Raw genomic sequence first — 13031 nt, forward strand, 5'->3', positions numbered from 1 at the left:
GGTAAAAGTAATAAAAGTAAGTAATTAGTCATGCTTTGGATCTGGCTCTGATGGTGTGATTTTTTTTTTCCCTACCCTCCCTCCATCTTATTTCTACTGGTAGGTTGGGACAGTTGGAAGTCTACCATTGTACAACATGCTGCGATTAAGACTCTCACCTACATTTTCGGTGGGATTTCATCTGTTAGCCTTCGTGGCTCTCTTATTTTCCCATGTGGACCTTATAAGTGCTGACACAGAAATGGAAGGAGAAGGCAATGAAACTGGCGAGTGTACCGGCTCATATTACTGTAAGAAGGGGGTGATTTTACCCATTTGGGAGCCCCAAGACCCTTCCTTTGGAGACAAAATTGCTAGAGCTACCGTGTATTTTGTGGCCATGGTCTACATGTTTCTCGGAGTCTCTATCATTGCCGACCGGTTCATGTCCTCTATAGAAGTCATCACGTCTCAAGAAAAAGAAATAACCATAAAGAAACCCAATGGAGAGACCACCAAGACCACTGTGAGGATCTGGAATGAGACCGTTTCGAACCTGACCTTGATGGCCCTGGGATCTTCTGCTCCAGAGATTCTCCTTTCGGTAATTGAAGTGTGTGGCCATAACTTCACTGCGGGAGACCTAGGTCCCAGCACCATCGTGGGAAGTGCTGCATTCAATATGTTCATCATTATTGCGCTTTGTGTTTACGTGGTCCCAGATGGAGAGACGAGGAAGATTAAGCATTTGCGTGTGTTCTTTGTGACAGCAGCCTGGAGCATCTTTGCCTATACTTGGCTTTACATTATTTTGTCTGTCATCTCTCCTGGGGTCGTGGAGGTGTGGGAAGGTTTGCTTACTTTCTTCTTCTTTCCCATCTGTGTTGTGTTCGCTTGGGTAGCAGATAGGAGGCTTCTGTTTTACAAGTATGTCTACAAGAGGTATCGGGCTGGCAAGCAGAGGGGAATGATTATTGAACATGAAGGAGACAGGCCATCTTCCAAGACTGAAATTGAAATGGATGGGAAAGTGGTCAATTCCCACGTTGACAATTTCTTAGATGGTGCCCTGGTTCTGGAGGTTGATGAGAGGGACCAAGATGATGAAGAGGCCAGGCGAGAAATGGCTAGGATTCTGAAGGAGCTCAAGCAGAAACATCCGGAGAAAGAAATAGAGCAATTAATAGAATTAGCTAACTACCAAGTCCTAAGTCAGCAGCAAAAAAGTCGAGCATTTTACCGCATCCAAGCTACTCGCCTGATGACTGGAGCTGGCAACATTTTAAAGAGGCATGCAGCTGACCAGGCAAGGAAGGCAGTCAGCATGCACGAGGTCAACACTGAAGTGGCTGAAAACGACCCTGTTAGTAAGATCTTCTTTGAACAAGGGACATACCAGTGTCTGGAGAACTGTGGTACTGTAGCCCTGACCATTCTCCGCAGAGGTGGTGATTTGACCAACACTGTGTTTGTTGACTTCAGAACGGAAGATGGCACAGCCAATGCTGGGTCTGATTACGAATTTACCGAAGGAACTGTGGTCTTTAAGCCTGGTGAGACCCAGAAGGAAATCAGAGTTGGCATCATTGATGACGATATCTTTGAGGAGGATGAAAATTTCCTTGTGCATCTGAGCAACGTTAAAGTATCTTCCGAAGCCTCAGAAGATGGCATCCTGGAAGCCAATCACGTTTCTACACTCGCTTGCCTCGGCTCTCCCTCCACTGCCACTGTGACTATCTTTGATGATGACCACGCTGGCATCTTTACTTTTGAGGAACCTGTGACTCACGTGAGCGAGAGCATTGGCATTATGGAGGTGAAGGTATTGAGAACATCTGGAGCTCGAGGAAATGTTATCGTTCCCTATAAAACCATCGAAGGGACTGCCAGAGGTGGTGGGGAGGACTTTGAGGACACTTGCGGAGAGCTCGAGTTCCAGAACGACGAAATTGTGTAAGTTCTTTTTTTTTATACGTCTATGTGGGGTTGAGTGCATTTGTGAATGGGAGAGCGTATGCATTTTTTTTTTTTTAATGAAAAGGCATACAAGGAATGGAATATTTACTGTAAAGGCCCCTTAAAAAATACCAGTGCTCCCTCACGTGCCACTTATCAATATGGTCTATATAGAGATCTTGATTTGGTTTTATTTTTTTTTGTTCTGTTGCATACTTTAAGTACACTATAGAGGTTATGATAGAATGAGTTTTGTGACACAGTTTGTCAAACTACTTACGATGGGTTGAAAATGTGCATTCTGTTTTCAATCACATGATATACATACAAAAAAAAAGGAGATATTTATTTACTTACTTATTTGTTGAAAGTGAATATTTAAACCCTCACATTAGGTCCCTAACTTCTTTACTGAGTACAAATTGGGAAAGCCCAAAAAGGAAACACCTTTGAAAAGAATTTCCTGGCTACCAGGGCTTGACTGGAACATTTTTTTTGCTGCTTGTATCTGATACTGTGTTTCTGTGACAATATAAGATAATGTTTCTGCTTACATGCTAATGCTTAATTATGACTTCATGACCAATTCTGCTTTTTTTAGTTTTATGCCAACTAAAACTAAACTTTTTTTAGTTTTATCCCAACTATGGGAAAAGTCATATAGCTCTTATTTAGTTCTAGTCTGATTTTACTTTCCATGATTAAGTGAACCCTTTTACCCTACTGATAATAGTGACGGAGAGAGAATAAGGTTCTGTTGAAGCATCCTCTTTGACAAGGAACAGGTTAGGGAAAAGGATTGGGAACAATTTACTCTTCCTATTGACACTTTACAGTGACACTTGCCAATGTCGTAACACCGAGTGCCTGGTTGTGTGATGATTCTTCCATTGACAGCTGCTATTTAGAGCTATTTCTCCTTCCTTACCTAGGAGGGGGCATTGCACTCACCAAATGCAAAGCAGAAAGTTTGAGTCAATGAGCAATGTCCAAACTGGAAGGAAGGAAGGAAGGAAGGAAGGAAGGAAGGAAAGAAGGAAGGAAGGAAGGAAGGAGGGAAGGGAGGAAACTATAATATCTGCAGGACAACAAAGGGTATTAAAATGAATGATTATGTTGGTTGAATTTCCAGGAAAAAACATGTAATACAGTTTGTTCTAAAAATGGTTAACTCTTGTGTAAATGTTATGTGATATGTCAAATGCCAAGTATGTTCTCTCCAAAACTACATTCTCCTGCTAAAAGTGTAGAGTGAGGGTGAGGGGGCAGGGGAAGATGGGCAGAAGGAACAGATATTCCTGAAGATGCCTTCCAATGTCTTTACATCTCTTTGATGTTATATTATAAAGATGGACAGTTACTGACTGTGGTAGCATGATGGAATCAAGCAAAGCAGAGATTATAATATCCATCTGCAGATGCGTGTGTGTGTGGGGGTAACTTCGGATGAATATTTATTTTATGTTGGTTCTCATATTGCTAATACTCCCCTTATTGGGATGTGTTTTGTTGGGACATGTATTTTGCTGAAAGATAGTAATATAGAAGCAAATGAATACCTTGCATACTTAAGGGAGGATTTTCCCAGAGGCCTTGCATTGAATGTGATCCTGCCCACATTAGCTCATAAACTTTATTCCTTTGGTAGGAATTTTTTCTCATTATGTTTTTCAATCATTTCAGTTATTGAACCCTCTTGTATTAGATAGCACTTGTGATCTATATAAAAGTATATTACATGTCACTAAAGTAATATTGAATATTATTAAGTGAACTCACAAGGTAGCCCTTAAATATGACCAAATGGGTGTTTTGTTTTGTTTTGTTTATTCATTTTACTTAGGATGTTTTCTCCTGGAAACGTCTTGATTTTGTTAATAATGGATCTGTACTTCTTTATTTGAGAGGCGGTCTTTCCTTCTCTATTCTGCCGTTCAAGACTTTGACCAAACCATAAACCTTCTTTTGGGCACAGTGTAGAAGACGAAGAAGAAGGGAAAACAAACAAACAAATAAACAAAAAACAACTGACATTGATTTGATGGAATAGCTTAGTTTGCCAAGCTCCATTTAAAACATTTGCCCTATGCTATTAAATTGATTTAATTCTTGCTAAGGAAGGAATATTGCCAAATTCCAGCTTTAGAAATTTAGATATCTTGTGAAAATTGGTAAGAACGGGTAGAATTATTGGCATACTATCTCTGTGTATGCATTCTTTGGAGTATTCTAGATCAGTCACTAGTTCCTAGTTTAATAAAACTCTTACTATATTTTAGTCACTAAGTTGAAATACGAAATTTTAGAAATGGCAAACATTTTATTTATCAGTAGAATAAAATTATGGTCCTCAATTTTTTTTCTTTTTTCTAGAGTTTTAATTTTAAAGAGTCTTCATCCTGACATTATGGAGTTATTACTGACAAGCTTTGTAGATGCTTTTAATATAGCTCTTGCTTAAATAAATTTGTTTAGGTGACTGGGGCTTAGCTTTCAGCTAGGCACCAAGGATTTCAACAAGTGTTTCTAGAAAAACATAATATCATCAATGATCCCTTCTTCTTCTTTTTTTTTTTTTTTAAGTGGATCATTTTTTCCTCTGGAAGTTGTTTCTTTTTTTTTTTTTTTTAATTTTATTTATTTATTTTGAGAGAGAGAGAGGGAACGAATGAACAATCAGGGAAGGGGCAGAGGGTAAGAGAGAATCCTAAGCAGTCTCCATGCTCAGCGTGAGCCAGATGCAAGGCTCGATCACATGACTACAAGGTCATGACCTGAAACAATATCAGGAGTCAGACACTTAACCCACTGAGCCACGCAGGTGTTGTTCCTAACGCCAGATCCACACTATCAGATCCAAGCCACAGAGCTTATCATCAGGCAGTGAAGGTGAACGATATGGACTCAACCCAGTTTCTCTTAAAGAATGTATTGATAACTCATCCAATTATACAGTTAATCTTGAGAGGTGGCTTTCTTAGAAACCTGCGATATATAGGTAGGACTGTTGATTCCACTGAACTTTATTAACCACTTAAAAAATCTTTGTCTTTGTTTAATGCTGTGCATGAAGTCAGAATTTATGATTCTTTCCAGAACACCGTAAAGAGATTCTTGGAAAAGCCTGGATTATATTCCCCTCCTGTCCTTTAATACTTTTTTGCGATTTCACTCAGCACTGAAAATTCTCCAACCTTTTGTTTCTATAGAATTGAGTTTAATCTCTCTTCTCTCTTGCAGTAGTCTTAAATAAAATCTTCCTTGCCTTAAAAAAAACAAAAACAAAAACAAAGCAAAAAACAAACTTACCTATTTTAAGAAGCCATTAACCAAGGTAACCATTTCTGCCTTGGATCCAATGTGATCAAGGATGGAGATCAAAAGGCAGCCAACTTTATTGATTCCTTGGTTTCAAGATCAAGATAGATTCCTAATCTTTGACATTATTTTTGTAGAAGTCATTTAAATTGATGATATAAGCATATCTGTAACTATTCATTCACATGTTTATATAAATGAGTTGAATTATTTCAATTTGGCCTTGCTTAAGATCAAAATATGTATCTGACAAAGATACTGATACGTGATGAGTGGTGCTTGTAGTCTTAAATAAAATGTATTCTTGGCAAGACATTTTACAATTACAGTGCAAAGACCCATTGATAGATATAATTAACATTTAGCACGTGCTTTTGTATAAACTCGATCAATGACAAATACTAAACCCATGCCAGCTAATCTTGACTTTTAACAGGGAATTCTGTCTAATGTTAACAGCTAATAAAGAATGAAGAACATGCTAATTTGATTTGTGGTTTGGTAGGTGATATCCACAAATTTGAAGTGCTGCTAATGGCCGTTTTTTAATGATGCTAGTTTAATGGAAATACTTATTACAAAATGTTGTTTGGTCTTCCAAAGTCCAACATTAGCTTGACTGTTCTGTAAAATGTTAAGGTTAATTAAGTAACGTAGATACAAATCAAGTTCAATGACTTAGTCGTAACCCAAGAATATTTTTGGAGAATGACTCAAAGATCATGAGCATTTACTATTATATATTTAAGATGCAGAGTTGAAGGACAAGGTATGTAGGTTGGAGATTTTGTGTAACATATTGCTTAGCAAATCAGTTTAGTGGGGGTTCCTAGCCACAGCATAATTTATTAAACAATGGGTCTGTCCAAACTTAATTTTGTTTTAACAACTAGTACATTTTCAAGTGTGATTGTAATGCCATTCGCTTTAGGAAATACAATATGCAAGACATCTCAACAAATATAGCTTTCTTGGCACTAAATATTTATATTCCTGTTTTTGGAAAAAGAAATAGAAAAGAAATGAAATTTTGTTATTATATAGGGTCTGTGGCATTCTTCTTATTATATTCCAGGGAAAGTAAATACTTTGTTTTTGCTACTTATATCACCAGTGTTCTTCTCTTGCTCTATAGAATTCCGGGGAGTAAAGACCTAGCTCTATGAGATGGCAATTCAATTTTGAGAGTAGAACAAATATGTAATACAAGAAAACAGCCAGCTGTAAAAAAAGAGATGAGGCAAAAATGGTAAGAAAGCCTGAAGTGGTCAGAACAGAAGAATAATTATGTGTGTTTGGGGGAATCAGAAATGATGAAAAATACTATAGAAAATAATGTTAGGCAAGAAAGGCCATTGGCATATATTTGAATCCAACACACTCAAGATTTACTTTATGGAAGAAGAATTTTATTTGCTACATTTAACCTATGAAAATGATAGAAGCGTGGTATTTTATGTTGACATAAAATCGTCCAAGGTAATATACTAAAAAAAGAAATTTAGATGGAATAATTTAAGGATTTTAATGGATTTCTGCTTTGGTGGATTATCTTTTCAGACTGGAATATTTATCTCTTCTTAGCTCCACACCACATATTGTATCATCTGCAAATCTAAATTAAAACTACAAGAAGTGCTTTTACAAATGCATGTTTTCATGTATGCACAACTATTACAAATATAAGACAGGGTAAGCGCCAAAAAAGTTTTCGACTTCCCGTTCGCTATTGCCAGGAGCCTAAATTGATATGTGAAGCAGGGTTGTTTACCAGATTTCCATGTTTACTGTTGTCATCTCATTTTCCCGCTACTAATTAGAGTTTAGGGTTATAATATAGTTATGTAAATAAATTTTGTCTTACCAAATGAGGAAATTTCATAGTTCAGACACACTGAAGTGTTTCAAGTATGGACTCGTTTCTGAATCATCATTCAAGGCCATTCCACAGGGGGATGATTGCTTCACTTGGTTAAGGCTAGAAAAGAATGTATATATCAATCAATCTGTACATGCATAATAAGCTACTGATTTGTGCCCAGCACTGGGTGAGTTACTACGAAGGAAACAGAAGAAATACACTCCTGATACTCTAAAATGGGAGATAACGAGATAACTCATGTTTGATAAGTCAGACATCATTATGAAGGCATGGTGTAAGCTGTAGGAGAAGTCTTAATTTTGGACAAAATATTTGCATTTGCTTTTGAAGGACAGAAAGCATAACTGGAGAGAAAAATGTGTTTTTTTAAGATGGAGTAGTATCTTGGTAAATCTGAAAGTATGGAAAATTTCACTAAACAGGCAGCATGGTTATCAAACTGAATGAAAAACTCAGTGGACATTTATTTTTTTTAATGGGATTTAAAATCATTATGAAGTTATTTAAATTAATCTGAACATATATCCCTTTAAGCCAGTCACAGAAGAACAAATACCTCATGATTCTACTTATTTGAAATATCTAAAATTGTCAGTCCTGGAAATAGCACAGCTGTGGTTGCCAGGGGCAAGGGGTGGGGGGGGGGAGAGGGGAGCTGCTGATCAATAGGTATAAAGTTTCAATAATGCAACATGAATACCTTCTAGAGAACTACCATAAAACATTGTGCCTATAGTTAACAATATTGTATCGTGCACTTAAAATCTGTTAAGAGAGTAGATCTCAAGATTTTTTCAGTACAATAAAATAAAAACTTAAGTTAAAAAATATAAATAAAAGAACTGCTCTATTTAAAAAAAAAAAAAAAGCTTATGAGCTTGCCTCCCCCACCCCCCCCACCGCCCCGTCCCGTACCGCATTGCCTCTTGTATTTCTAAGGAAAATTCACAAGATTTCTAGCAAAATGTTGTCAGTATTTTATTTTGCACTTTGTGAATTAGTCCTTGGTGTCTATGAATCGTTTTGACTTATTTTAATCCTCTACCTCCTTGAGCAGCCCTTAACCCATGTGCCTCCCACTCTAGCCGCATTTTTTCAGAATTAGCAGCATATAGCCACCATCTTGGTAAAACCTGAGAAGATTTTATACCACATTGTGAAATGGGAAGAGGCTTGCTTTCTTTCTTTCTTTCTTTCTTTCTTTCTTTCTTTCTTTTTCTTTCTTTCTTTCTTTCTTTTCTTTCTTTCTTTCTTTCTTTCTTTCTTTTTTTCTTTTCCTTCCTTCCTTCCTTCCTTCCTTCGGACACTGGTAACCCAGGGAAAGAACTTCAGTGAGCTTAATTCTTTTGAATGGAGCAACCTTGAGGGTATAACACCTATAATGGGGTTATTTGTTGTTACATTGCTCTGTCCTTGTTCGCTGAGGTGTAGACACTTGCCTATGGGTTGCAGTATCTTGAGAACCATAGACGTGTTCCCATAAAATGTCTCCTTCATGTTCGGTCATGGATACTGATACCTGCTCACTGGACCTGCAGTCTTGGGGATGTGAAAGCTGTTAGGCCCCTATTACGTTGGACAGGCCATGCAAGTCTTAAGCGTTATCCTTGCAAGGATAGAAGAGAAGTCGCTTTGGGCCAGGTGGCAGGAGGGGAAGAGAGGACAGCCAAATGTAAGGTGAGTCAGTGGCACTAGCAATGATCTTTGTAGCTGCTCAGGGTGAGCCCGCTGAGGGGAGCCCTGTGGAAGGTGTTGACGGAGCAGGCAAGCAGCTGTGGCAGCTGGTGCTCTAGCTGCTGGCTTCCCACACTGCCTTGTACTTTGTGCTCTGGCAGCGGGGAAGTCCAGCAGGTCCTGGGAGGGAAAACAAGCAGTCAACAATATGGGCAGAATTAAAGGAAATCTCCTCCTTTGCTTCCTCTCCTGGCTCAGCCTCCTGCCCACGTAATACCCATCTATTTGCCAAAGGTTGAGCCAGCCAGGGCTCATTTTTTTTTTTTTTTATTCACAGGCCCATACAGCTGTCTCACTGCAGAGCCAGGCGAAATAAACAATGCCTTTTCATTTCCTGCCTTTCTCCTGAGGATTTGGGCTCTAGATGACATTTTCTTTCCCTCTTGCAATGTCTCCACGGGGTCAGATAGGGAAATAGACATTGTGTTCTTTGGTGACACTTGAAGATACGGAGGCAGGGGGCAAAAGCAGAGCCAAACGCAGAACTCTGGTCCCTGGCCTTTCAGGCTGGTGCTCATGATAACAGAGCAACCAGGGAAATTTCCTACACCTGGTGATTCAGATATTAAGGAAGCAGCCTAGGATATTTTATTTCCGGTAGGCTTAGGCATGAGATATCTGGAGTTCTGGGTACTCTTGAAGCCCTGTGATGACCCTTGACACCAAGAGCACTCCACTTTTCCACGTTAGACTTCCTGAGATAAAGATGGACTTGGGACGAGTCCTCAACTGAGATTCCAGACCCGAGTTTGAGCTCTATCTTGGTCCCCTACGAGCCTTGTGATTCTCAGGAAGTTGCTTACGCTCATCTCGCTGGAAAGTAAGGATGATGTAGGCAGAGGTGGGGATGATGGGGACGGCAGTGTTATAAGATGTGCTGAGAACCAGATTTCGCGCTGTGTTTCTTACGATGTGCTTTGGATTTAATCTTCACAGCGCCTGCATCAGCTCGATGCTTCTATACTCATTTTACAGGTGGAGAAATTGAGGCTTAGAGAGTACTCACTTTCTCAGGGTCACACAGCTAAGAAGGCTGGATCCAGAATTTACCGGTAGGACTGCCTGAGGGTAAGATCTGTGCTGCTGCCTCAGGGACTGTTCTCCTCTTGAATGGCTTTCATAGGCGAGAATGGACGCGCAGGGGGCTTGTCGTGCCTTGACCCTGACTACAACGTCCCTTCAACGCAGCTCAGAATGGAGACAACACAGTAGTCATTTATCTTTCTGGAATTCTGAACATGCATTAACCACACTGCACCCCACCCCCACTCTCCATTAACCTAAAAGATCCGTGATCAGACTGAGTCTGAAAAGCAAGAAAAACGCTGATGTTATAAGCCCTCCAGGTACCTGACCTGTTCAATGACTATCTAGTCTTCTGTCTCTCTTATTTTTCCTTCGTTCCTAAATAAAAACGAAACGTCTTTATTAGTAGCTTTCTGTCATTGTCTGCCCTGGCCCTCTACTGTTTAACTTCCTTATATGGCTGAACAATGAATGTAGCTTTTCTCTATACTTAAAATAGTAGTTTCTTGGTCTTTTTTTTTTTTCTCTATATATATTACAAGACAGTGTGGATTAATGACAACAGAGAGGCAGGACCAGAGGATGCTTGTTGTCAATATGTTTATAAATGTAATGGATTATAACCTTTAACAGAAGCCTCCAAATGTTCCCTCTCAACAGAGAACTTTTCTCTGGCACACACACACACGCGCACACACACGCACGCGCGCACACACACACACACACACACACACACACATTATTTACAGAGATAAAGGTGGGAAAGTGAAATTAAGTCCTGTTTATATAGAGATTAAATTTTAGGGCATGATAAAACAAAAACAATTCCCAGAGGACAGCTTTCATTCTCACACACTAAATGTTATAATATTAACTTGACACAGTTTTTTAAATGAGCTATTTAGTTCAATGTGTGTATCTCTGAGTGTGAGTTCTGCCTATCAGCTGAAAGAGGGAGAGAGAGAGAGGAGGCAGAGAGAGAGGAGTCAGAGGGGGCAGATTGGGGACCAAAAATGGGGCAAGGGGGAGGTGTCAGAGGGAGGTAGGGAGGGAGGGCAGTTGGAGACAGAATGGTGGTTGTGATAGAGGCAGAAACAGAGAAAGGGAAGGAAGCAGGGAGATAGAGTGGAAGGAGGGGAAGGAGAGGGACAGAGAAGAAGGAAAGAGAGAGAGGCAGAGAGGTACCTAAGGTCAGAGGGAAGAGGAGGACGTTGGATAGTGGGAAAGAAAGAGGGAGAGAGTGGAGGCTCCCAGTGTACAAAAGGGAGGGATAGGCAGAGAAAGGGAGGAGGGAAGAAGAGGGGGCAGGCAGAGGGACAGAGACACAGGCAACGAATATGCAGCCCTGATTAGATTTCAGTTATTACTAAAATGAAGTGAAGCCTGAAATTAGTCCAGATTCTTGCTCAAGCAAACAAAAGGCAATAAGAGAGTAAGAAAATAGACAAGGGATTCACTCAAGCTGCTTCTTTATTAAAAATAGACAGCAACTTTGTCCTTGAAATCAAATGTACTTACAACTGCCTGAGTATGTTTGAGGAGCCAGAGGAAGCTTGTGGAATCTTCCTAGGTTTGATAGAATGGATAGGGCTGGTACCTTTCCACTGATTCCTGCTTGCAACAAATGTTTTAGGAGCACCTGTTCCGTGTCACGTTTCCTGGCAAGATTGTGAAACGACATCGGTGACTCCAACATGGCCCCTGCCCTAGAGAACCTCGTGTCTTTTGCTCTCCTGGAGGTGGAGGTGCAGATATTCAGTCAAACACCAGTGCGGATGTTTCGTTACCACCGTGCCCTCCTTGGCATCATCCTCTCAAGTGCTCTTAGCACTGATGGGGCTCTGCTGCCGTGTTTAGGCTGAGAGCAAATGATAATGAGCTGCCAGCATCCCTACCGGCCACCTCTGACAGCGGCAACCCACTCTGTGCCTGCTCTTCCCCAGAAGAGTCTTCTCCCTCCCAGTCTCCACCCCGGGGGTCTCCTGTCCCCGTTTGGCTTCCCTCTTTAATGGAGACCAGAACGATAGATATCGGGAACAATTCAAATCTGAGCCTTTGTTGATAGCAGTGATGAACTCACAGGGATGTCAAGTAAGGGAATGTACCAGCATCGGTTTCACCTGTCTTCCACTGCTTCCTAATCCTGTGCCTTATCAAGGGAAGTTATGTTGCTCAATCTGAGTCCTTCCTCTAAAAGATAGGACTTTACTGAGCATGAACAAGCAAGGCTATTAGAGACATCATAGCTTCCTAGCCAGGAATTGACTGGGGCTTAGTGCCTTCGGGGTCTCAGACTCAGGTAGGCTAGCATCTCAGAATATCCTGATAGGGTGTTGAAGGAGGACACATAGATTAGCAAGGAAAGACAGAAAGCTGCAGGGAGTCTTTTTTAAGCTGTGTGTTAATATGGAAAAAAGAACTCTAGGTGGATGAAACCTGGGTTGCTTTAAACTCATACATTCCAAGGAAATGATTCATCTGACCTACACATAGTCCAATCGAACGGTAGATTATTAACAGTATTCATACAATGTATTCATAACACAATCAATACAAACATGTGTATAGATAAAAATATAAAAATAAATATAATAAAATGATAAGGTAAATAGTATAATATGAAGTCCTCATCTGGATGGAAACCTGGCAATATCTAGGGCTAAAATATCCTGCAAAACTTAGTTGTTTGAATAACTGAAGCATCTTCTATAGGTTTGAATTCTTTCAGGAAAGGAACATCTTTCCTAATTTCCATGATTTCCGTAATCCTTGTATATTGTATTCTCTTAAATTGATCTGGTTTTATTTGGGTATTAACCTAATGACTCCTTCCTGCATGTGAAGCCTTTGAGATATTTTGAGGTGGATCTGGGTCTTGGGCCCTACAGTAAAGTTTTCCAGTCTTCTGCTCTGCTGAGTTTTGAGTCCTTGCATGTGCTCTCTCTGTATATTTATTACATGTATATTACATATATACATATAGTATATTACATATATATTACGTATATATTGAAAATATGTTTTTCCTTTTCTCAGTGAGGCTATCAGTGTGCCTAATTCTAATCATGTTCATTTTAAATTTGTTGCCTCTCAAACCTGCCCACAGAATTAGAGTGAATGGTACACATTCATT

General features: G+C 39.8%; 1 protein-coding gene across 6 annotated transcripts in view; it reads left to right on the plus strand.

Annotated features, from left to right (window-relative positions):
* The window catches only part of SLC8A1 (solute carrier family 8 member A1), a 381275-nt gene that overhangs the window by 74063 nt on the left and 294181 nt on the right, over positions 1-13031 (plus strand). For all 6 annotated transcript variants that reach the window (XM_049651871.1, XM_049651875.1, XM_049651874.1 and 3 more), the window contains one exon: positions 104-1935. In XM_049651871.1, coding sequence (XP_049507828.1) covers positions 137-1935 — 1799 coding nt within the window. In that variant the 5' untranslated portion in view covers positions 104-136. The remainder of the gene's footprint in view (positions 1-103; positions 1936-13031) is intronic.

The sequence above is a fragment of the Panthera uncia genome, assembly GCF_023721935.1.
Source record: "Panthera uncia isolate 11264 chromosome A3 unlocalized genomic scaffold, Puncia_PCG_1.0 HiC_scaffold_12, whole genome shotgun sequence".
Classification (NCBI taxonomy): domain Eukaryota; kingdom Metazoa; phylum Chordata; class Mammalia; order Carnivora; family Felidae; genus Panthera; species Panthera uncia.